The 24,694-nt window shown below is 41.6% G+C and overlaps 1 protein-coding gene across 1 annotated transcript in view; it reads left to right on the forward strand.

Annotated features, from left to right (window-relative positions):
* The window catches only part of MOCOS (molybdenum cofactor sulfurase), a 53,589-nt gene extending 29,203 nt beyond the window's left edge, over window positions 1-24,386 (forward strand). Inside the window, exons 9-15 of the mRNA XM_077900506.1 lie at window positions 1,427-1,589; window positions 7,564-7,642; window positions 8,793-8,914; window positions 13,859-13,964; window positions 17,066-17,204; window positions 21,785-21,889; window positions 24,195-24,386. Coding sequence (XP_077756632.1) covers window positions 1,427-1,589; window positions 7,564-7,642; window positions 8,793-8,914; window positions 13,859-13,964; window positions 17,066-17,204; window positions 21,785-21,889; window positions 24,195-24,326 — 846 coding nt within the window. The 3' untranslated portion in view covers window positions 24,327-24,386. The remainder of the gene's footprint in view (window positions 1-1,426; window positions 1,590-7,563; window positions 7,643-8,792; window positions 8,915-13,858; window positions 13,965-17,065; window positions 17,205-21,784; window positions 21,890-24,194) is intronic.
* The last annotated feature ends 308 nt before the right edge of the window (window positions 24,387-24,694 follow it).

Here is a 24,694-nt window from a genome sequence, read left to right on the forward strand (position 1 = left end):
TCCCTAATGCCCTTTTTCTGTTCCAGGATCTCATCCAGGATGTCCTATCATATTTAGCGGTCATCTCTCCTTAGGCTTCTGTGGGCTGTACCGGTTTCTCAGACTTTCCTTGTTCTTGATGACCTTGACAGTTTTGAGGAGTACTGGTCAGGTATTTTTAGCATGTCCTTTGACTTGGGTTTGTTTGATGTCTTTCTCATGATTAGACTGGGGTTACAGGATTTTTTTTGGTGGGGGGGAGGAACACAGAGACAAAGTGCTATTCTTATCATATCATAAATCATATAATATAATATCATATCATATCATAGTACATACTATCAACATGACTTACCACTACTGATGTTAATTAACCCTGATCATCTGGTTGAGAGAGTGTTTTCCAGGTTTCTTCACTATAAAGTTTCTCCTCCACCCCCTTTCCACACTGAACTCTTTGGAAGCAAGTCAGTAGCCCACATGTAAGGGGTGAGGAGTTCTACTCCTCCTTCTTGAGAGGGGAGCATCTACATCAATTATTTGAGGTTTTTCTGTGTGGGAGACTTAACTTTTCTTATATATTTGTATATTTATTTATTATTTATCCAATTATGTATTTATTTCAGTATTGACTCATGAATATTTATTTTATATATTGGGTTATAATACAGTACTACATCACTATTCTTATTTTTGCTCAGATTGTTCCAGTTTTGGCCAGCTGCCATGCAGTTGACTACTGCATCCCTTTGACATGCTCCCATCTTTTTGCTTTTTGAGTACTTCCTTACTTTTCTACCATCACCAGATGCTGCTGACCCAGCCCTAGAATCAACCATTTCTCCAAATAATCCCAGTTCTTTTTTATTGGAGAATAGTATTAGAATGCAAGAATGATCTGGGCAGTGGGTGTAATTTATATTTTAAAATTTGTAGAAATATGAAGAGTTTAGGAAAACGTGTATACACTTTAAATGTATACTTAAAGTGGCTCAACTCAATGGCCATGCCTATAGCCACAGTTTATGCAAGAAATATGTCTGTAGTATCAGGATATGCCTGTACAGACATTCACCACTATGGAAGGATAGACAGAAAGTGAGAGGGATGGAAGTCTGGGGGGAGGGGAGCTGGGGTGGAGTGAGACTTACTTTCCATGAGCACTCTGAATGTTGCTGGTTGCACACACATTGCCTATTTAAAAGACAGTTCGAAGAGAAGGGTAGGAAGTAGATCTGGAGGGTAAATGGGAGACATCTAGCTCTCACACTGTCTCCTGTGCATTGTCTTCTTTGCTTTCCTTTCTTTTCTTCCTTCATTTCCTCCTTGAAGGAAGAGTGTGTGCTGAGGCCATGAAGTCCATCTGTACTTGTGCAGCCACTGTGCAATAATGCAAAGGCCACCTTTGAGGAGCCCTACCCTAAAATCTGCTTTCCTTTGTGTTTAGGTAACCACGTGGCCTCTAGGGAATCAAGGGCTGCTGTATGACCGGAGCTGGATGGTTGTGAACCACAACGGCGTGTGCCTCAGTCAGAAGCAGGAGCCCCGGCTCTGTCTGATTCAGCCCTTCATTGACTTACAGCAAAAGGTCATGGTCCTCAAAGCCAAAGGTGTGAAAACTGGGTTCATTTTTCACAAATCCACTGTCAAGAGTAGCTTTCGTACTCCTCAGAAAATAAAATAAGGGGTTTCCTCTACCAACTCTTAAAATAACCCTAAAGTCCATGAAATGGTGTTAAGAGACAACAAAAAGGTTTTGCTCCCTATGTTTTGAGACATTTCTGGAAAGAGGTAAAGATCTGGCAGTTGACTCAGGAATAAAGAAGTATAAAATTTGAAATATGTCTTTTCACTTGCATCCCCTTTATTTTAGTCACTTGTCATAATACATACTCAAGCTTTAATTCTTCATTTTTGTTTTTTTGGGTTATAAACTAACAAATATATAAAAGTATAGATCAACTCTGCCCAATGGAGTTTTATGTGACGATGGAAATGTTTAATATCTCTGTTGTCCAGATTGGTAGCCACTGGGTACATGTGGCTCTTGAGCCCTGAAATGTGGCTAGTGGGAAGTGTCCAGGTCAGATTTTTTTTGTACATTCACGAGGTTGGGCAACCATCACCACAATCAACTTTAGAACATTTTCATGACCATCAAAGAGAAACGTCATACCCATTAGTAGTCAGTCTCCATCACCAGTCTCATCCCTGGCCCCAGGCAACCAGTAATCTGCTGCTTCTATGGATTTGCCTCTTCTGGATGTTTTGTGAAAATGGAATCATGTAATACGCAACTGGCTTTTTTCACCTAGCACAAGTTTTTGAGGGTCTCTCTATTGTCGAATAATATTACTTTGCAAGGACATACCATTTTGAAAAATCCATTTAGTAGTTGATAGATGTTTAGATTGTTTCCACATTTTGGCTTTTAGAAATCATCCTGCTATGAACATTTGTGTATAAGTTTTCAGGTGGCCATATGTTTTCCATTCTCTTGGGTATATACCTGGGAGTAGAATTGCTGGGTCATGTGGGAACTGTATGTTGAACATTTCCAAAGTGGTTGCATTGCCATTTTATACTCCCACCAACAATGTGCGGCGGTTCTAATTTCTCCATGTCCTCAACACCTGTTATTTTCCATTGTTGTTTTTCAATAGTCATTGTAGTGGGTGTGTAGTGGTACCTCTGTGGCTTTGGTTCATATTTCCTTAATGACTAATGATGTTGACTATCTTTTCTTGTGTTTATTGGTCATCTGTATATCTTCTTTAGAAAAATATCTATTCAAATTCTTTGCTTCTTTATTTTTGAATTATTGAGTTGTAAGAGTCTTTACTATATTGTGTACAAGTCCTTTTTCAGATCTATGATTTTCAAATTTTTTCTCCCATTGTGTAGATTGTCTTTTTTTTTTAAGATTTTATCTTATTTATTTATTCATGAGAGATACAGAGAGGAGAGACAAGACATATGCAGAAAGAGAAGCAGGCTCCCTGTGGGGAGCCTGGTATGGGATTCAATCCTGTGACCCCAGGATCACACCCTGAGTTGAAGGTAGACACTCAACCACTGAGCCACCCAGGGGTCCCTAGATTGTCTTTTTATCTTCTTGGTGGCTCCATTTTACTTTTAATCTGTCTGTATCACTAGATTTATTTTTTTTAATTTATTTTTTATTGGTGTTCAATTTATTAACATACAGAATAACCCCTAGTGCCGTCACCCATTCACTCCCAACCCCTGCCCTCCTCCCCTTCTACCACCCCTAGTTCATTTCCCAGAGTTAGCAGTCTTTACGTTCTGTCTCCCTTTCTGATATTTCCCACACATTTCTTTTCCCTTCCCTTATATTCCCTTTCACTATTATTTATATTCCCCAAATGAATGAGAACATATAATGTTTGTCCTTCTCCGACTGACTTACTTCACTCAGCATAATACCCTCCAGTTCCATCCACGTTGAAGCAAATGGTGGGTATTTGTCATTTCTAATAGCTGAGTAATATTCCATTGTATACATAAACCACATCTTCTTTATCCATTCATCTTTCGTTGGACACCGAGGCTCCTTCCACAGTTTGGCTATCGTGGCCATTGCTGCTATAAACATCGGGGTGCAGGTGTCCCGGCGTTTCATTGCATTTGTATCTTTGGGGTAAATCCCCAACAGTGCAATTGCTGGGTTGTAGGGCAAGTCTATTTTTAACTGTTTGAGGAACCTCCACACAGTTTTCCAGAGTGGCTGCACCAGTTCACATTCCCACCAACAGTGTAAGAGGGTTCCCTTTTCTCCGCATCCTCTCCAACATTTGTTGTTTCCTGCCTTGTTAATTTGCCCATTCTCACTGGGGTGAGGTGGTATCTCATTGTGGTTTTTGTATCACTAGATTTAAAGTGAGTTTCCTATATCCACCATAGAGTTGGCTCATGCTTTCTAACCACTTTGACAATCTCTATATTTTTATTGGTGTGTCCTGTTGGCATTTTGATTGCAAAATTGCATGATTTATAGTCATATATTTGTAATCCTATTTTGATTGTAATATGATATATTAATTTCAAATAATTTTATCATAGTATTGAGTTTTATTTATAATGGTGTTTCTCTTGATTTACAACTTCTTTAATTGCTCTAAATTTTAATATTTTCCAGAGACTTTTGTACTTTTTTTTGCTATCTAATGGTTTTCTTAAATGAATGAATGAATGAAGGAATGAATGAATTTTTGAGACAGAGAAAGAGCAGCGGGAGAGGGAGAGAGAGAGAATCTTCAGCAGGCTCCATGTTCAGTGCCAAACCTGACTCGGGGCTCAATTTCACAAGTCTGAGATCATGACCTGAACAGGAATCAAGAGTCACACACTTAACCAACTGAGTCATGCAGGTGCCCTGCTTTGTAATGGTTTATTGGAATATTTTTAATACTATCTTTTTTTCGATTAAATATTTTAATTGGTTATTAATACATATAGAAATGTTTGATTTTTATATATTTATGTGTTCCCCATACTTTTTCTGAATTCCTGTTAGTTTTACTAGTTGGTCTGAAGATTTCTCACGTATTCTGTGTAAATAGACATATAATTTTCTAATAATGATAGTTTCTTATCTTTCTAATTTGTATTTCTCTTCTTTCTCTTTTTTACTGCATTGGCTTAGCCTGTTTGTATGATGCTGGAGCAATGATGGAAGATAGCCTGCTTTATTACTGATTTGAATAGAATACTTTTACAGTTTCAAAAATAATAATGATTCTTACTATAAGCTTTGGATAGATTTGATAGAAATAGTTCTTTTCTTATGTAGCCAAATGATGGCTAATAGTCAATTCTTACTGAATGCTTTTTCTGCATCTGTTGGTTATCATATTTTTTTTCCTATAGTCTGTTAGTGTGATGTCTTACATTCATAGATTGTCTAGTTCTAAATTATCCTTGGACTCTTGAGGGGAGGGAAACAGTAGGTGGCAATGGCTTTTTGATATATTGTTGGATTTGGTTTGCTAATATTTTGTTTAGTATTTTTGTAACTATTCATTAGTGAGATTGATATATCACTTTCTTTTACTGTGCTTTCTTTCTTTTTTTTTTTTTTTAAAGATTTTATTTATTTATTCATGAGAGACACAGAAAGAGAGGCAGAGACAGAGGCAGAGGGAGAAACAGGCTCCATGCAGGCAGCCCGATGAGGGACTCCATCCTGGGTCTCCAGGATCACTCCTTGGGCCAAAGGCAGTGCTAAACCCCTGAGCCACCTGAGCTGCCCTTACTGTGCTTTCTTATTTAAGTTCAGGTATCCAGGACATTAATATATAAAAAGAATTGAGCAGATTGCTTCTCTTTCTTTCTATTCTCAGAAGCATAAAAATATATATCATGGATAAGTAGGGTTTATTCCAGGATGCAAAGAATGGGAGAGAGAAAGAAAACAGATACCCAATATCTTCCACTCCAAAATAGCAGTGCTTTGTGAGGTGGTGTGGTGTCCCTTCCTACCATGTACCAGATATTCTGCTCACTTGCTGAGGATTCTTGTATTGTGGGTGGGGTAAGCCCATCTTTTGCAATGCATGACAGGATGAACTGAATAATAAACAATAAAACAAGGCATTATAATGGTTTCATGTGTGAGACTTGGCACTCCCAAAGATTTTAGGCATCTTGAGTCTGGAGGTCAGGCTCTTTTATTTCTTTGTATCTCTGAGCTGAGCCCAGGGCTTTTGTATATATGGAATGAACTCACTGTCCATGAACTTTGTTCAGGTCCCTTGAGTTCAATTCACGGATGTGTCCCAGATTTTGTTGCCTTAACCAGAGGCCTACAGTGACCTTTAGAAAGCAACTGAGGGCCAAAGACCCTGAGTTATTTAGAGCCTGTGTAAGGATAGAAAGAGGCTGAGCACAGTCCCAGCGCCACTTGCCCATTGTGTGCCCTTGTCCACATGCTGTCTGCCTTGCTGTGGTGACTTCCTCATAACCAGTGTTCCAAGCTCACTTTACTGCATTTCCCTGTGGATGCATACCTGGCACCGTACTGTTCTTCCATGCACACCCTTTTGACACAGCAGCATCTATAATTACTCAGAGCAGCACATCCCTTCTCCAAACTTTGGGAACATTCTGAATTAGTTCTTCTGGCTTTCCCCACACAGGGACAGGAGTATGGAATGGGCTGTGCATGTGTAAGGTGCAGACAAGCAGGGGACATAGTTCATGGAAAACTTGGTAATCAAATTGTTGCATCTCTGTCTTTGTCTCTGTGAAAGCCCTGTTGTGACGGGCTGAACAGCAGGCATGATCTGAAGCTCATGATATGCCCATTTGATGTGCTGTGTTGTGCCCTATGTGATAAGGAGGGCTGAGATGGTCAGGAATGCAGGTGTGCATGACAGGTGCCTAAGGAACAGGTTGGGTCATACTGGTGAGCATTGTGACCAGTAGCAGTGCTGAGAGGGCTGGAGGGCCAGGTGGATCACACAGGAGGAGCTCTTGCCTTAGTGTCCACAGAGTAGAGGCCACCATACATTCTACTGGAGTGTTTTGGCTTCATATGTTTCCCTGTACTCTCAACGATTCATGGAGAACAAGGAGTACAGAGTAGCAGAGGGCCTCAGCAGTTCCAGCCTTTACCAAAGGTCTTTCACTTTTTTTTTTTTTTAAATATATTTTTATTTATTTATTCACGAGAGACAGAGAGACAGAGAGAGAGAGGCAGAGACACAGGCAGAGGGAGAAGCAGGCTCCATGCACCGGGAGCCCGACGTGGGATTCGATCCCGGGTCTCCAGGATCGCGCCCTGGGCCAAAGGCAGGCGCCAAACCGCTGCGCCACCCAGGGATCCCGGTCTTTCACTTCTTAGTTGGATCCGTTTCTTCTTGTTTCATCCATGTATTTCACTCTGATTTAATTTAAAAAATAAATAGCACTTTAGCTGGGTAATGGGTACATGAGTTTTAACTATTGTTATTCTTAAAACTGTTGCATACATATGCTATATACTCCTTCATACATGATAAATGCAACAATTAAAATAAACTTCCCAGCCCCACTGACATGGCAACAGTTTTATTTCTGTCAGTCTATCTGTCATCTATCTATCTATCTATCTATCTATCTATCTAGATGACAGTGATTGGTACAGGAATCCAAATTGATGCTTATTCCCAGGAGCTATTGGGAATTACCACTCTATGCTGATATCTTTACAGAGTGAGCCCTCAAGCCTGCCTATTTCTAAAGGACTTAAGGTAGTTTAGAGAACAATGATCTTGGAATGTGGAGTCATCGAAAGTTAGAGAAATCTTTTAAGGAATTTATCATGATCCAGCTACTGTGGATGTGACTTCCGAAGTGCAGAGTCTTCCATGAGAAGGCTGTTTGATGTATATTCTTTGGTGGTAATGATCATGCAAAAGAGATTGTGTGTTATAAAGAGATTTCCAAGATCTGGCCAACTGTTTGATCCAACCTATTTCCCAGGGCATTACACTTCTTGTATATTTCATGATAACGGACTTTCACTTCAATAGTTGTTCTTTTTGCCTGATGATAAATCTGTCTCTAACCTTTATTCTTTAGGGATGGAGCCTATAGAGGTGCCCTTGGAAGAAGATGGTGAACAGGCTCAGATTTACCAAAGCAAGGTCTGTGCAGACAGGTGAGTCTCTGTAGCAGGTGAAGATCTCAGTCCATCTGCAGGTAACACAGCAGGGGAGGAGAGCAGTGCCCTATAGATCCGTCCTTAGCTATACCCCTCATCCAGTCGGCTGCCCTTTCCCTCTCAGGAGCTCCACTCTGAGCACACTGCCTCCTGCTGTTCTTCAAACCTACCAAGCATGCTCCTTCCTCAGGATGCCAGCATAGAGAGAAATGCAGCCATTTAGGGATACCTGCTGTTTCTTTATGAGGCTCATTCCTGGTTGCACATTTCATCTAGCTTCATTTGGGATAAATGCTGTTTTCTGGTTAATAAAGAGGTAGTTAGGCTTCTTTTGCTCAGAACCATAAATGCTCAGATTAATGAAAATGGACTTTCCTGCAATCTCTCAAAGCACCAGAGAGAAAGTGTAACTAAATGAGGTTTCATTCTACTCTTTCCTTTCCAGACACAGGTAGGCAGCTATTTGATCCAGGTAAAATTAAGGCTAGATTTTCCATACACTCTATCTTGTAATCCCAATGTAGGTTATTAGCAATTTTGCATTATAAATTCTGGTGTTGTGTAGATTTTAGAACAATTAAAAAATTTAAATGCTTTAAATTTAAAAAGTCTCTAAGACTCTAGAAGAAAAAAACTAAATCAATAAATGTACTTCTATCGGTAACATAAAGGCATAGCATTCTTTTCACAAACCAAACCCATTATTCCATGTAGTCTGGCTATGAGGGAAAATATTAGTCAGGCCAATAGTAAAAATCCAGAACATATGTCTGGGTTCAAGGGCTTCTTAAAGCAAAATACTGCTCTGGAAGCTCTCAAATTCTAAGCTCTATGGTATTCAGTAGCTATAATTAAACAAGGTCTTTCAAGACGAACTTCTAAAGCTTTTATCTGATCTGAAAGCTTTGCACAAGCCCTAAACTTCAGGTCTTCCCATGTTTTGAGCATATCCCCACAGCTTCCTGAGCACACTGTCACTTAATGCTTTCCTCTCTATGGTTCAGTATTATATTACATTATATTTATAATATTGTATTATATTTTATAACCCAACTTTTTTGATATTTAGATTATTATTTAATCAAATAAAAATCAAATTAAAGGAATGCTAAGTAATATTCACCACCCCTCCCTTTTATTTTTCCAGGGTAAATACTTATAATTGTGGAGAAAAAATTTCAAGCTGGTTGTCAAGGTTTTTTGGCCGTCCATGTCAACTGATCAAACAAAGTTCAAAGTTTCAAAGAAGTGCAAAGAAACAGGGCAAAGGTATCACATTTTGGGTTGGTTCTTAGGTGACAGGAGCTTGGGTTTACTCTGGCATACATCAAAATCAGCCCATGAAACGGATTTACAGGGCGACTTACTCATGCACAGAAAGCAGGGTGGTCTGCAGGACCACGTGTGGTCTCCAGGATGACCCTGAGGAGGGGAGGTGGGCTTCCAGCCAGCTGCTTCACCTCTGACAAGCACTCTGTCTCAGTCCTCCATGTTTAGAAGCACAGGTTTACTGGGTTACAAGCATTGGTAACTTGCTATGTCCTCAGACTGTATGTGGAAATGAGAAAACCTGGTTTCTAGTCTTGACTCTGTCACCACATGGCTCTGAGAGCTTGGCAAATGTTAAGCCTCATGATGTCTCAACTGCTGTAGACCTCAACTCCTTCGACTTGTAAAAGTGCTGACAGTTTTTCCTGCCAAAGCTGTTGTTAGCTGAATTGAGACAGCAGAAGAAGAAAGTGTTTGAAAGTTAACAGTATCACGTGGGAAGAAGAGATCATTTTCAGGTGTCTACTCAAGTGTCACCTTCTCAGGGAAGCCTTGCTTGACTGCTTTCCTTAGAACCAGAGCCTCTACCTGAATCTCTCCAGTTCATTCCCTGTTTTATTTTTCTATGTGGTACTTTTCACATCCGATAGACCATGCATTTTACTCATTCTGTTTATGAGATTGCAATAGATTGTAAGCTCTGAGAGGACAGGAGTTTTTGTGTGCTTTGTTCAGTGCTGCATCCCCAGTGCTCAGAACAGCATCTAGCACATAGCAGTTGCTCAATAAATACCAGATGAATGAATGCATGGATGAGTCATTGCCACTATATTGATTTTGTGTAGGGATGACCTGGCTTAGTTATTAGCTCCCAGAGAGACTGGCTTGTAAATCCGAGTAGCATTTTGACAGTATAGGGACCAGTGACCGAGTCTAGGGACCTGCATAGGTGAACCATGAGTCCCTTAAAATGTATGATTGAGAGAGGATTTGGAGGATATAATCTATTTGCACTTTTACAAGTGCTGACAATTTGTTATATCATAAGCTGTTTAGCAATCTGAGTTGCTGTGTGATGGAGAAGAGGAATAAATGTATGTTCATCTTATTGAGGGGGTGGGCTGGTAGTGTTTGGGCATGGGCAAGCTTAGAGACATGGGGAAAAGGGAGAGAGAAATAGGCACTTCTGTGAGTAGGGATATGCAAGGAGTGGGGCTTGGCAGGACGAGGGCCACCATATACATGAGCTGATGGAATATCTCCATAATTCCTATACTTCCTGTCCACCTGGGGCTCAACTGGGTCTTCAGGAGGCTGGCCAAGATTACAAAGCAATGGTTGTGGTCTTTTGAGACCTAAGTTTAGAGGCAATGGCTTACCAGTAGACAGTGACACTAACAGAAAGGTCACAGTTAAAGGTCTATGCAAAGGGCATGGGTGTGGGGGAGGCATCCTTTACACCTGGAGGGAATCACGGAAGGCTTCAAGGAAGAGGTAACTTTGGAGCTGCATCTTAACATGAGATAGGAGTTTTGTAGGCCAAAAGAGGCAGGAAGGTGAGTTGAGAACAGTATGGCAGGCCTTGGCATTTCATGGGCCCAGAGAAGGGTTTGGGAGGGTTGAATGTGGGTAGGGGAGCCTTGGGGCAGAGCTGGGGAGAAGAGATGAATGTTTGGCTGAGGAGCCAGTGAGTACTGTCTTGTGGTTGGGGGAAGGCACTGAAGAACTCTAAGCTGATGAGTTTCGTGATGCCACATGTGTTAGAAAGACAACCTTGGTGTGGCATGGAAGCTGTATCAGAGAGGGAGGTGAGGGAAGCACAGGGGCCAGGCAGGAGGTAGCAGTGACTGTCCTAGTGGGAGGTGGGGACCTGGGTGAGGCAGAGGTAGGTGCAGAGGGAAGTCTGTCCCCGGCAAGATACAGTGCCAGGGAGTGTCAGCTTGTGAATACTATATACTTCAAGGGTGCCATTCATGGTGGAGACGTCTCTGATGGTCAAGGCCACTGGTCTTAGGAACATTTTTAGGTTAGTACACCTGAGAGGAACTTTTTTAGAGTTACACTACCCCCTTGTACATTTTTACATTGTCATATAAACTGTCCAACAGAATCTCGGTATTTAGTGGTTTGATTCTCAAGAGTATCCATTAGAAATACACACACACACACACACACACACACGGGCACACTGCTTTTTAATGGTCAGAAATTTTATTTTTTTCGAATTTTATTTTAGTGTTATATATTTCATGTTTGAAAATCTTCTTTATCACTGTCATATTTATCTGAAACTATAATAATATATAAATTGAAACGTATACACATTTTTCAAGTTTACTGTCATCATAAGAGTCCAAGTGTTAGATTTTTTTCTAGGTTGAGTGTTTAATAGTACACGGTTTATCAAAACAACACAAGCAATCATAAATTTTGAAAAATAGTTAATAAATATAAATAGAACATTGTTGAAAAAGAATCTCTTAATGAGATGCCAGACCTTCCCCCCTCCCACCATTAATTCCCAATTAATTCCCATATCCGAGATGACTGTCACCTGTGGCCAGAGTAGCTGGTGCTCAGGACTGGTTCTTCTCTGGAAAACTTTATTTAAGTCAATACAAAGCTGGGGATGAAAGGGATTTGGTTAATGCACTGTCACTCAAACCTTCCTTCTGAGGCACATGACCAAAGCACAGGGATCTCACACTAGGATGACTTGAATCATCCAGCACTTGGCTGCTTAATTAGATTGGGCAGTTTTGTGTAGAGTGAGGAATAGGAACCCGTCTGACCTACAGGAGGCTCATTCATATGCGCTTTAGAGACTTTTATTTTCTCTGCACAGACTCCAGGGCTTTGAATGGGGTTTTTGTTTTCTACCCTGGAGGGGTTTAGCCCCCAGTGGCAAGGCACCTTGGGAGAGGTGAGTGAGCCTTTCTCCTGCAAGTTACAAGAAGGGCCTTTGTGGAGGGGGCTGGGATTCCACCTCCCATTTCCTGACACAGCCATTTTAGCAAAGACGACCTATGGGAGTAGAGGGTATGGAAAGCAATTCTCATAAAAGTACCCATTTTTGTGTACTGGGTTCCACGAATTTGATTTGGAGACAGCTAACTAGGTTTTAGCCCAGCTCACTCTTTTTCTCAACATCTTGTGCAAGAACAGTGATGGCCAGTCAACAAATGGCTGACAGAAGCTGCTAGCAGTTCTGGGCACACTTGATATTTTCCTTTACTAGTTTTCTACTTTTTTCCTTCAGTAGTTTTAAAACTAACTTACTTTCTTTCTTTCTTTCTTTCTTTCTTTCTTTCTTTCTTTCTCTCTCTCTCTCTCTTTCTTTCTTTCTTTCTCTTTCTTTCTTCTTTCTTTTTTCCTTCCTTCCTTCCTTCCTTCCTTCCTTCCTTCCTTCCTTCCTTCCTTCCTTCCTTCCTTCCTTCCTTCCTTCCTTCCTTCCTTCCTTCCTTCTCTTTATTTTAGAGACAGAGAATGTACATGTGCATGCACCTGGGTGAGGTAGGGGTAGAGAGAGAGAGAGAGAGAGAGAGAATTTCAAGCAGACTCCATGCTGAGAGCTGACCTTGCCATAGGACTCAATCTCATGACCCTGAGATCATGACCTGAGCTGAAAACAAGAGTTTGATGCTTAACCAACTGAGCCACCCAGTCGCCCCTGTACTATTTATTTCTAAAGTCCATATCATACACTTTCCTAAGGAGAAAAATCCCTGACTGGATTCAGAAGATCTTCCTGGGCCTGTGGCTCTCCTCAAGGCCCTTCTTTCGACTGTCTTAGGGAAGCCCATCCCTGTCTCCTTCTCATCTCTCCCCTAAATGTTGCATCTAAGTCTTCTTTGCTGGACCAATTTCAGCATTTTATTATTACTTTTTTTCTGGGTTATTAACAGTATTCTAGGAGCTCATTTTCTTTCTGTTTCTGGGAGGTTTGAGCCAGATGTGCTTGGAACATTTTTATTATTTCCAGGGCACTATTTTTTTCCCTTGTAGAAATAGTCTCTACTTTTTAAAAATGCAAGCTAATGGAAGCATGATTCATTTGCATTCTAAGAAAACAACTCTTCTTTTTAAATTTAAACTTTTATTGAGGTATAAGTGACATATAACATATTAGTTTCAGATGTACAACATAACGATTCGATATTGTATATATTGAGGAATGGTCACCACTATAAGTCTGGTTAACATCTGTCACCATATATAGTTACACATTTTTTTCTTGTGATGAGAACTTTTAAGATTTACTCTCAGCAACTTTCAAACATGCAGTACAGTGTTATTAACTACAGTCACCATGGTGTACATTACATCCCCATGATGTATTTATTTTACAACTGGAAGCTTCTATCTTTTGACTCCCTTCATCCATCTTGCTCCCACTCCTCAATGCCTCTGGTAACCACTAATCTATTCTCTGTAACTATGAGCTTGTTTTTTTATTTTGTTTTGTTTTGTTTTTATTTGTTTTAGATTCCACATATAAGTGAGATCATATGGCTTTTCTGTCTGGTTTATTTCACTTAGCATGATGCCCTCAAGCTCCATCCATGTTGTCAGAAACTGCAAGATTTCATTCTTTCTTTTTTTTTTTTAAGATTTATTTATTTATTCATTTGAGAGAGAGAGAATGTGAGCAGGTGGAGAAGTAGAGGGGGTGGGAGAGAATCTCTAGCAGAGAGATGCAGGGCTCAGTCTCATAGCACCAAGATCATGACTTGAGCCCGAATCAGGAGTTGAATGCTTAAAAAACTGCGCCACCCAGGTACCCCAAGATTTCATTCTTTTTTGTGGCTGAATAATATTATATATATCTATATATATAATATTATATGTATATCTCACATCTTCTTTATCCATTCATCTATCGATAGATACTTAGATTATTTCCATTTATTGCAACTTCTTTTTAAAATACTCCATCACTTTTAGATCAGCCTGCTGGTACAACAGCCAGCCTTTCTCTGGTGAATGAAGCACAGTACTTGCTGATAAACAGATCCAGTGTTTTGGAGCTTCAGCAGCAATTAAATGCCAGGTAAGACCTTTTGCCTTGGGCATAGCAGACATGTGTAACCACTTGACTCTGGGAGTGAGCCTGGCACCTACCTGGGGAGTCATGGAGTCTAGATGAGAGACTGAGGCCCTAAGAAGTTGCAAAGCCCTTAGGTACAGTTCCCACATCTCTCTTGATGCCTTCATGATGCTTAGTCAACCCTAACTTTAAGTTTTTATTTTCTTTCTTCCTTTTCCTTTTCCTTTTCCTTTTCCTTTTCCTTTTCCTTTTCCTTTTCCTTTTCCTTTTCCTTTTCCTTCCTTCCTTCCTTCCTTCCTTCCTTCCTTCCTTCCTTCCTTCCTTCCTTCCTCTCTCCCTCCTTCTCTCTTTCTCTCTCTCTTTCTTAAAAATTTTAGTTATTTATTTGAGAGAGAGTGAGAGAGAAGCATAAGTAGTGGAGAGGGGCAGGGAGAAGCAGGTTATTGGCTGAGCAGAGAGTCCGATACAGGCCTCAGTCCCAGGACCCTGAGATCATGACCTGAGCTGAAGGCAGACACTTAACTGACTGAGCCACCCAGGCACCCCAATCATTCCATCTCTTAACATTTGCTCTAATTGAATTGAACTTGACCCAGTTTCGTTGCCTGCCCTCTACTACTCCCTGTCCCCTAGGAGCTTTGCCCTACTTCCACAGTCATTTTGAGTGAAAAGAAGAGTGATTATGAAAGCTTTTAAAATTGTAACTATAGATATTATTTGTTTGTATCATCAGACAGAACTGACATGACTGCCTGCCTGCTCCCATCCAGTGCTCTTCCAAGGGCCCTGACATATTAGCGGGTCAGCTCTAGAAAGGATTAGTTCAACTCCCTTCATTGTTCTTTAGAGGAAATTGAAGTCTCAAGGTAATCAGACAATTAGGGCAAAAAGAATTACCCCGTTGTTTTGTGAGAGCTGGATGGACTGCTCATCCCTGGTCCACAGGCTAGGAGGGGTGTGTATATGCCTGTCACCATGAGCCAGGGATCCTGTAACTCTCACATGCCATGTGGTCCTGGGCACATGTGTGCATACTCACAAACATGGACAAATATAGCTTAATAAAAATGACAAAGATGGACTGTTTGTAGTAATTCCTCTTTATAGTCATTGGCAAAAACATACAACACAGTTCCCTGGCTGTGGCCCAGCTCACCCTCCTTGGGTTCATAAGAGCCCAAGCGCATGGGCCCTGGGTGTTCACTGAGCTAGCCTGGCACAGAGTGACACTTCTCTTCAGGTACTCAGAGCCCTTGGGGAGGGCAGGTCAGCAGTTTTCTAGGATTCTTGGTGTGGAAAACTAGGAGATGGAGACAGGCTTGCTGCAGTCCTGGTTCCTACCAGGAGGGGACCATGTTTCCTACCAGTTGGTTTAATGCTGGGCTGACAAGCAGCAAGTAGGCAGAGAAGGTAAGAGGACCAGCCTGTGCCTAGTACCTGAGAGGGTCGCTAGAGGCTCTGGTTGCTGTATCTCTGTTCTACTTTCAAATCTGACGGACTCTATGTTATATATGCTGACCACATTAGCTTTTAAACATACAGTTTTTCTTTTTACAGAGGACAAAAGAAAGGTTTGTAACCTAGAGGGTAAATCCAGAATCAAAGGATTTTAGGACTGGAAAGTACTAGCTCTTGCATTTCAGATGAGGAAACTGTAGTTCTCAGTTCATCAGTCATGGGAGTTATACATAGGGGCAAAGCTAGAGGTGGTTCTCCTGGCTCCCATCTTTTCACACACCATTCCCCATTTGGAAGGGAATTGAGATATAGCCGTATCCTCCACTAGAGACTTTCAGTTCTGTTTCCAGGGAAAATTCAATCATACTTAAGGATCCCCCCCCCCCAACTTAAAATTTATTTATTTTTTGTTGAGGCACAACAAAGCAGGAAAATAATAAGGACATAGCTCAATGAATTTTTACAGATGTATATGCCCATGTAACCACCACCCAGATCAAATAGAGAACATTTCTAGTAAACCAGAAACTTTCCTTGTATCCCCTCTTAGCCTTATCAAAGGTCATCACTATTCTGCCTTCATTCACCAGAGATAGTCTCACCTATTCTTGAACCCAGTATAATGGGATCATACAATGTGTTCTTTTGCTGAAGTTTTTAAATGCTTTTTTTCAGTGCTTTTTCACTTGGGGGAGGGGGTGCATGGAGGTGCCAAGAGCCCTTGTATGGGGCCTTGTGTCAGTAAGCAGAGATTGTAAACAAGAATTACAAATATAGCATATGCTAGTTAAAACTGCAAACAGGATAAAAGTTAAGAAGTAAATTTGTTTTTATTGACATATAATTGACATACAATATTACATTAGCTTCAGATGTACAATATAATGATTCACTATTTGTATATATTAACAAATGATCACCACAATAAGTCAAATTAACATCTGTCACCACATACAAATTTTTTCCTTGAGATGAGAACTTTTAAGATTTTCTTTCTTACCAATCTTCAAACAGGCAGTACAGTAGTAACAACTATAGTCATCATGCTGTACATCTCCATGATGTATTTATTTTAGCACTGGAAGCTTGTATCTTTTGACTCCCTTTACCCATTTCGACTGCTCCCATGCCTGCTTCTTGTAACCACCAGTCTGTTCTCTATAGGAAATAAATACTAAAACCTCCCATAGGTACCTGTTGCTTTATGATATTAGAAAAAGAGTATGAGGTCTTGCAACATTTTAGGTCCTTGGTAACTAAGCCTATTGACACTCTTTAAATGCCTTGTCTGGACTCACCTCATAGAACTGGTATTTTCATAGATGTTTGTTCACTTGACCCTGTTCACTTGGTTTTTAGAATCCTTCAGCTTTTTTGCTAAGATCTACTCACCTTTGTGCTGCCTCTAGTAGGCCTCTTCATGGAGATGGGACTATCTCCCAGGGGACACCATCAAGGTCTATTAAACAGATGGGTGTCTGTTGGCCTTATACTCATGGCAGAAGCTTATTCTGATCATCTAGGCCTCAGGCCAGAGTGCAGTTGATGAAGTCAGGCATCAAGTGCTAGAAATGTTTAATAAATAAAACAATGCACTTACCCACTTCTCCTCACTTACCCACCCCCCTTCGGTATGTCTTAAACAGTGATGAGAATGGAAAGGAGGAGTTATTCCCAATGAAAGACCTCATCTCACGTTTCCGTGCCAATATTATTACCAATGGAACAAGGGCTTTTGAAGAAGAGAAGTGGGATGAGATCTCTATTGGTTCCTTGCGTTTCCAGGTGAGTTGAGGGAAGTTCAGTTACCCTTCCTCAAGGGTTGCAAATGGAAACTGACCTTTATCTAAGGCCAGGGTGGTGGTAGGCGGGAATGCCTCTCTTTGACTCTTAAAGGAGAGTCCTTTGACATCTACATTTTGGGACTCCCCTGGGAAGGATCTGTTGTTTATTCCCCACGAGGGCAGCAACAGTCAGTTTCACATGGGGCAGAGAGAATATGCCCCATACAGGTGATTGCAAGCTCAGTGCCACCTCCACCCCCTCACTATGTTCAGGCTTAGATTCTGTTTTCTTAGAATGCTGTGTCTATGAGAACTTTATCCTCTTGAAACCTGTTGGACTTTACTGCTGTCTGGTGGAGAAGGTCCCAGATGCCTAGCAGTCCCTCAGTGCCCATGGCCACTCCACCCTCTTCCCACGCTCTGCCCTCTGGCCTCACTGGTTATTGTGGAGGAGCTCGTAGTCAGAGGCAAAGCCATGGCTTGCTGTCTCTCCCAAGGCTCTGAGCTCCCCAAATTGTGCAATGGGCATGGAAGATGTGAGGAAGTCTTAGGTTAAAACCTGCATTCTTTCTTGGAGCCAGTAAAGGCCTCAGAGCCCTGAGCCCTCTGACCTCTCCAACCTCTCCGAGCTTGCCAGCCCTCACCCCTACCTGCCATACCACCGTTCTCTCCACTCTCTAAACAGGCCAAGTGTCCTGTCTCAGCACCTTTGTCCCTGCTGTCCCTTAGGCCTGGCATGTTCTTCCTGCCACCACTTCAGGACCTCTGCTCAGATACCACTTCCTTGAAAAACTCTGAGTCTGCATACTACCTGCTTATTCCTTCAGGGCATACAAGGGTGGGGCTTAAGTAGGCTTTGTTCCCTGCTGTCCCTCTAGGGCCCAGAACAGTCCTGGCTGGGAGTCAGTGCTCAGTAATTGTTGAGAGAATGAATTGACAGGAAAGATAAGGAATAGCTAGGGACGGAAGGATAGGGCATCTGCACAGAATGTGCCCAGTTCTTTAGTGGGGGCATGAAACTATTTTGATAGTAGTGTTATTAATCAATGGTATAATGACTATACTGGGCTACCTTGTGTCCTGGCTCTGCACTTGGAAGGGACACCACTGTAATATCCAGAAAAGCAGTAAATTAAAACAATAAATCTTTTGAAGAATGTCAGAGGTCTGAGGTTGTGGAGGGTGATTCAATCTGCATGACGCTAAAATGTCCTAGAGAACTTCTTTTATCCATTTAACTCCCCAAACTTCCTCTTATCCTGGCAGCTGCTCCCTCTTGAAAAAAACAATCTCTTCTCTCTGTGATATTCACTCCCACAGACCTCTCACTGGCACTAGCCTTCCTGCCGCCTCCCCCACCCCCTTATCCCTGACTCCTGATGTCCTCTTATTTCCTGTTGCTGTGTCCTTGTCATGTCTTTAAAACACTTGCTCTTAGGTATCCTGCCTGATATTGAGTAGGTGCTAGTCTATGTTGTTTGATAAATGAAGAGGAGGGAGAAATAAAGGAAGAAAAGAATAGGATAACGAAAGAACTAGAACTAGTTTGTTGTCACTGTCAGAAACTCACCCAGAAACCATAGCACTGTGGCTCTTCAGGTACCCCCAGAGATGTGCATACAGGGAAGATTCTTTAAGATACTTTTATGAGATGCTTTGTTTTCTTTAGGTCACTTAATAAACATTCATTAATAAGAGTGAGACTTTGCCTGCCCTTTGGCTCAATTCTTTCACGGGTAGCAATCTATTCCACAAAATACAGTAATACATGTATGCAGAGCTATGTTACAAACTTATTGTAGTGCTTATGATGTTAAATATGAAGAATTGGAGGCTATCCTACATATGCACAAAAAGGGAAACTGGTTAAATAAATTATGTTATCTTCACACAATGTGGTCCTGTGCAGACACTAAAAAGTATAAACTATAGTTAGTACTGTGCCTTTCAAAAACTAAATGCTTAAAAGACGTTTGCTGTTGCTAATACTCAGGCTGAGGCCGTTGCAATGCAAAAAGCTTTAGCACATCTCTGTGCTAAAGAGAGCACTGGGGATCATCAGGTCATAGAAACTTGGATATGTGTTGGTTTTAGAGTCACATTTAGGGAGATTGATGCTAAAAAAAGAACAAAAACAAAAAACGTTAGAGCTCAAAGAGGGTTATGTGGATTAAGACCTTTATTGCAAAATTATCGATAACAGCAAAGAGTTAAGAAACTGTTGATATGGCTTTGTAGAACAGTGAAGAACATCACCTCCCAGGAATGCCAGCCATCCTGAACATTGCAAAGCTCAGGGATGGGGTCGTCTCTGTACAGACATGGAAGGATGTCCAAGATGTATTGTGGAGTGATGCCAACAGGGAGGAAACTCAGTGGTCTTTCAGAGTGCAGTGAGTGTGCTATGCAGGTGCATGGGGTGTCGTGTCCAGCTATAAGCTGCAGTCTGGAGTGACCTACAGCCATGTTAGTGGCCTTTGCCTCTGAGGATGGATAGAGAGGCTACTGCTAAGTGCTTTCTCATTTCTTAAAGCTTCTGTATCATTTGAGTTATTTTTCAAAGAACCTGTATGCTAGTAAACAATTTTCTACAATCCCAATGGATAAGAGTACTAGAAAAAAAAAGCTTAAATTTACAGTGTTTTTTAAAAAAATACTTTGTTTATTTATTCATGAGAGACACACACAAAGAGAGAGAGAGAGGCAGAGACACAGGCAGAGGGAGAAGCAGGCTCCACGCAGGAAGCTCGATATGGGTCTTGATCCCAGAACCCTGGGACCACGCCCTGAGCCGAAGGCAGATGCTCAACCACTGAGCCACCCAGACGTCCCAAAAATTACAGTTTTGTAAGAAAGTTGATTTCTCTGTCTTAGTGTTTGAAAAAAGTGCCTGGAAAATATCTTTCCTTCTGTCAGCTTGAGAAACTGTCTTAAGAGAGTCTTTTCACCAAAGTGACAGGATTTTTACTTCAAGTGTTGTCTGTCAGGTGGCCACTGGGGCCCAGGGCTGGTGGGACATCCCTTCTGTGGGACATCTATTCTGAGGGACATGGCTCTGCAGAGTCAGAGGGAGCCTGGCCTGGCAATCATAATGTTCTAGGCAGAGAAGGTAAAATGTTCTGTATTTGATTCTGGAGGGCTTAGTGTTCTGATCTTTTGGAAGTCTTGTTCCATATTGGGGATTCTTGTGTGTTACAATGAGAGCTTCCACTTTTGAGCATGACTAAGTGCCAGGCCTGGGCTTGACATCTTAGAAATCACCAAATCAAGCTAAGGGGCTGGATGAGGAAATAGGGCTTTGAGAGGTCGTAGGTCTACCCTGTATTGAGGCAAGTGCTGGGCGGAGGCCCGTACAGCGCACTCCAGCTGCTTATGGAGGCCTGCGGACCTTGACTTCCGCACCACGGTGAGGGCACGCTTCCCCTGGTTTAGTGCCCACCAGCCAGGAGCGAGGGATAGGAAAGGCCAAGACACATCCAGATTTAGTTGTTTCTGATTTCAGTGCTTACTTTGCGCCCATGGGTGAGCAGAGGAGCAAAGGAGAAAATCAAGTGCCTTTGCTCTTTTTATATGTGAGACAAAAGAAGCGTCTTGTCACCGCTGAGTGCATACTTTCTTTTTTTTGTGTTAACACTTATGGGAGATTTTCTCACTTTAAAGCAATTCATGTTCATGGCAGACCAAGCAGAATAGAAGTTCTACCATATGGTATGACCCCTGTCAAGACACTGTGTATATATATATGTTTTGTTTCCTGCTTATTTCACTTATAAACGTAAATATTTCCCCTTTCATTTAAAGCTCTTTATAGGGATGCCTGGGTGGCTCAGCGGTTGAGCGGCTGCCTTTGGCTCAGGGCCTGATCCCGGATTTTCAGGATTGAGTCCCTCATGGGGCAACCTGTGGGTAGCCTGCTTTTCCCTCTGCTTATGTCTCTGCCTCTCTCTCTCTGTCTGTTATGAATAAATAAATAAAATCTTAAAAAAAAATAAAGCCCTTTATAGAGGTAATTTTAATACCTGCATGATACATACATGGAGTGTGGCCATCCTTTTCTACTCTTTGATGTTTAAGACACTCCCAGATTTCCCCTACTACAAGTAATGTGAGAAGGATCCTTGTATGTGAATCTGTGTTTGTACTTGTGGTTCTTTTCTTAGGTGAAATTACTAGGATTGAAATTTCTGGGTCAAAGGGCATGGACATTGTAAGGTTCTTTCAGAGGACTCAGTGCTGTGTCCGTAGGTATTGATCTTCTCCCCTTTTACCCCTCCAATCAGTTATTTCTTTTCTTCCTGGGAGGATCCCCAGGATTCATTTGAAAGCCATCCAAGATTCACAACCCCTCTTTTTTTTCTCTACAAAGCCCTGAGGTGGGAGCCTTTCAGTAGATGACCAATGACCTGAGGAGGTGCCACTTTCTGGCTCCTTGCTGTTAGAATATTGAGCATTTCTGTGTGTGAGTGGGGCTGGAGACTCTACCTCTTACAACCAGTCTTCCGGACTCAGCTTCCTACCTGCACAGCAGGAGTGTCTGGTCATTTTCATGGCAACACTCTCTTTTCCCTTCTCACCTCCCAGGTTTCGGGGCCTTGTCACAGATGCCAGATGATCTGCATCGACCAGCAAACTGGGCAGCGAAACCAAAATGTTTTTCAAAAGCTTTCTGAGAGGCGCGAGAGAAAGGTAAGCATGATTGTGAACCATGGCACCTGTTTTAAGATCCTGGCTCATTATCCACACCAGAACTGTAGTTCTGAGTATTAGTGCTGAGTTAAGTTTTAGAAGTGGGGACACATCCTAAGGCTGATGGGCTACCATTAAGGTTCTGACCTCATCCACGGACCCATCTTATTTTTCCTTTCTATCACTTCCTTACTATTTTGGGTCTTATTATGTGTATTTTTGATGCTGTCAAATTTCATTAAAGGGATATTGGGTGTAAATAAGAAATAAGGAAATAAGCAAAGTAATTTTTTTGTATTGATCATTATTTTCTTCTCCATGGATGTCTCATGAGAGTAAAATGCCCCCTGGTAAGTAGTGGAGCTGCACAAATTCAGTAAATTCTACTCTCAGAAGCCTGTAAATCATCTTGAGGGTTCATATGCCCAAATACTGTTTTTGTGGAGGCCAGATTATAGAAACTGAATTTCTCACAGATTGATTCTTTAGGAAGATCTGTGTCTAGGCTAGTACTTTCTGGTTTTGTTTCCCAAGAATTATAGGAAGTCAGGTAAGTAGTCAGCCTGCATGGAGCATTTCTTGAAAGTTAACTGAAATAATGTAAATATTTAATCTCTCTCCAATAGTAAGTTAGAAAGTTAACTCATAGTAAAATGTTCTGCACTGTTTCCTGTGTTTCTCCAAAACTGGGACTTGTTCTTTCTCCAAAACTGGGATTTGTTTACAATATGTAATTGCCACAGTCTCCCTACAGGTACAGGATAGATATGGTCTGCACTTGAGTGTTTTACCAACATGTCTATGTGCTCAGTGAGGCAAGTCATTTCCCCTGGGGGTGTGGGGACCTTGGGCCTGCCATGCCAAGGGTGCTAGGGGAGGGGATGGTGGGCATGCAAGGAAATAATACTTCTTAGAATCACTGTAATTCTCATGTGCACACATCTTTTCTTTTTTAAAATAATTTTTGGAATAATTTTAGATTTACAGATAAATTGCAAAGAGAGTACAGAGAATTCTTGTGTACCCTTCACCCACATGTGCACAAATCTTAAGGAATTAATTTGGCCTCAGCCTCTAGCCTGAGGCCTGGAACATTGGGGGCGTCCAGCTGATGTTATCACAGCAATGAACAGCTCTGGGAGCACGTCACATGCTCCAAAAGGTCCTTTTTGGCTCACTTGCATTGATGGCAAACTTTGAGTAGACTCACACAGCTCTTTATTGTGGACTTTCCATCTTTATCCTAGAGAGTTTGGAGAACTTAACCTACATGATATAAAAAAAAAAAATCACAACAAAGAAAATGCAGAGTTTTGCTATTATTTTCACAAAATAGTTTTTACATCAGGGAACAGAGCAGAAATTGGCCTGACAGTGGTGAAAAACAAAGAGCAGGATGCAAGCCCTCCTACTGGAAGCTCAGGGTATAGAGGAAGGAGAAAAAAGAATGGGTCCAGCAATAAACAGGTGTGGGGTGACTATTAGGAGAGGATAGTATGTATATATATATGTATTTTTTTAAAGATTTTTAATTTATTTATTAGAGAGAGAGAGAGAGAGAGAGACAAAGGCAGAGGGAGAAGCAGGCTCCATGCAGGGAGCCCGACATGGGACTCCATCCTGGGTCTCCAGGATCAGGCCCTGGGCTGAAGGCGGTGCTAAACCGCTGAGCCAGCCAGGCTGCCCTGTATGTATGTATTTTTAAGAGAGAGATCACGGGGGTGGGGAGAAGGGAGAGGCAGAAGAAGAGGGAGAGAGAGAATCCCAAGCGAAGTCCACACTTAACACAGAGCCTGACTCAGGGCTCCATCTCATGACCCTGAGATCATGACCTGAGTGAAAATCAAGAGTTGGATGCTTAACTGATGAGCTGCCCAGGCGCCCAGGAAAGGACATTTGAAACGAGAATCCTTGGTGTCAACGAGAATCCTTGGTGTCTGAAATTGGGATTCTTGTTTCCCACTAGATTCTCAGACATGTCTTTAAAGATTTGACTTTATTTTATTTTATTTTTTAAAATATTTTTATTTATTTATTCATGAGAGACACAGAGAGAGAGAGAGAGAGGGACAGAGACAGAGAGGCAAAGACACAGGCAGAGGGAGAAGCAGGCTCCATGCAGGGACCCTGATGTGAGACTCAATCCCAGGATTCCAGGATCACGCCCTGGGCCGAAGGCAACGGCTAAACTGCTGAGCCCCCCAGGATCCCTAATATTTGTCTTGATTTTAGTTGAACATTATTATTTACAGAATTATTTCAACTGCTCAAATAATCGAGCTTGTTGCCACTGTCTTATTCACAGGTGAACTTCGGAGTGTACCTGATGCATATGTCTTTGGATTTATCCTCCCCACGTTTCCTGTCTGTAGGATCTCAGGTGTGTCCTGTGTTGAAAGAAAATGCAGAATGCCCTGATTTACCTGCTTCTGACTAACATCAGGATGTTATCTCCTAAAAAGTTTTTTCAGCATAAATTAAAGTTTCTCTTTTACAATGATGTCTGCTTTTATTCAGATTGGCACATGGTTCAGTAGAACTCCATGTTTTGAACAAGGAGAGTTCTCTTGAGGGTAGAGAGAGCTCTTGTGGGCTTTGTGGAGCTCCTACTCTTCCCGTGTGCACTGGCCACACTGGGGGAGGGAATGTTCTGAGGCCTCTGTGCTTTCCATGAGGCAAATGCAGCACAGGGACTAGGTTGCACCCAGCAATCTTCCCCTATGTGTTTTAAGTATGATAACTTTATTTAGATGAGGTTTTTTCTTTTTCTTTCTTTTTTTTTTTTTGTTTTTATTTATTCATTTG

The sequence above is a fragment of the Canis aureus genome, chromosome 6 (genome assembly GCF_053574225.1).
Source record: "Canis aureus isolate CA01 chromosome 6, VMU_Caureus_v.1.0, whole genome shotgun sequence".
NCBI classification, from domain to species: domain Eukaryota; kingdom Metazoa; phylum Chordata; class Mammalia; order Carnivora; family Canidae; genus Canis; species Canis aureus.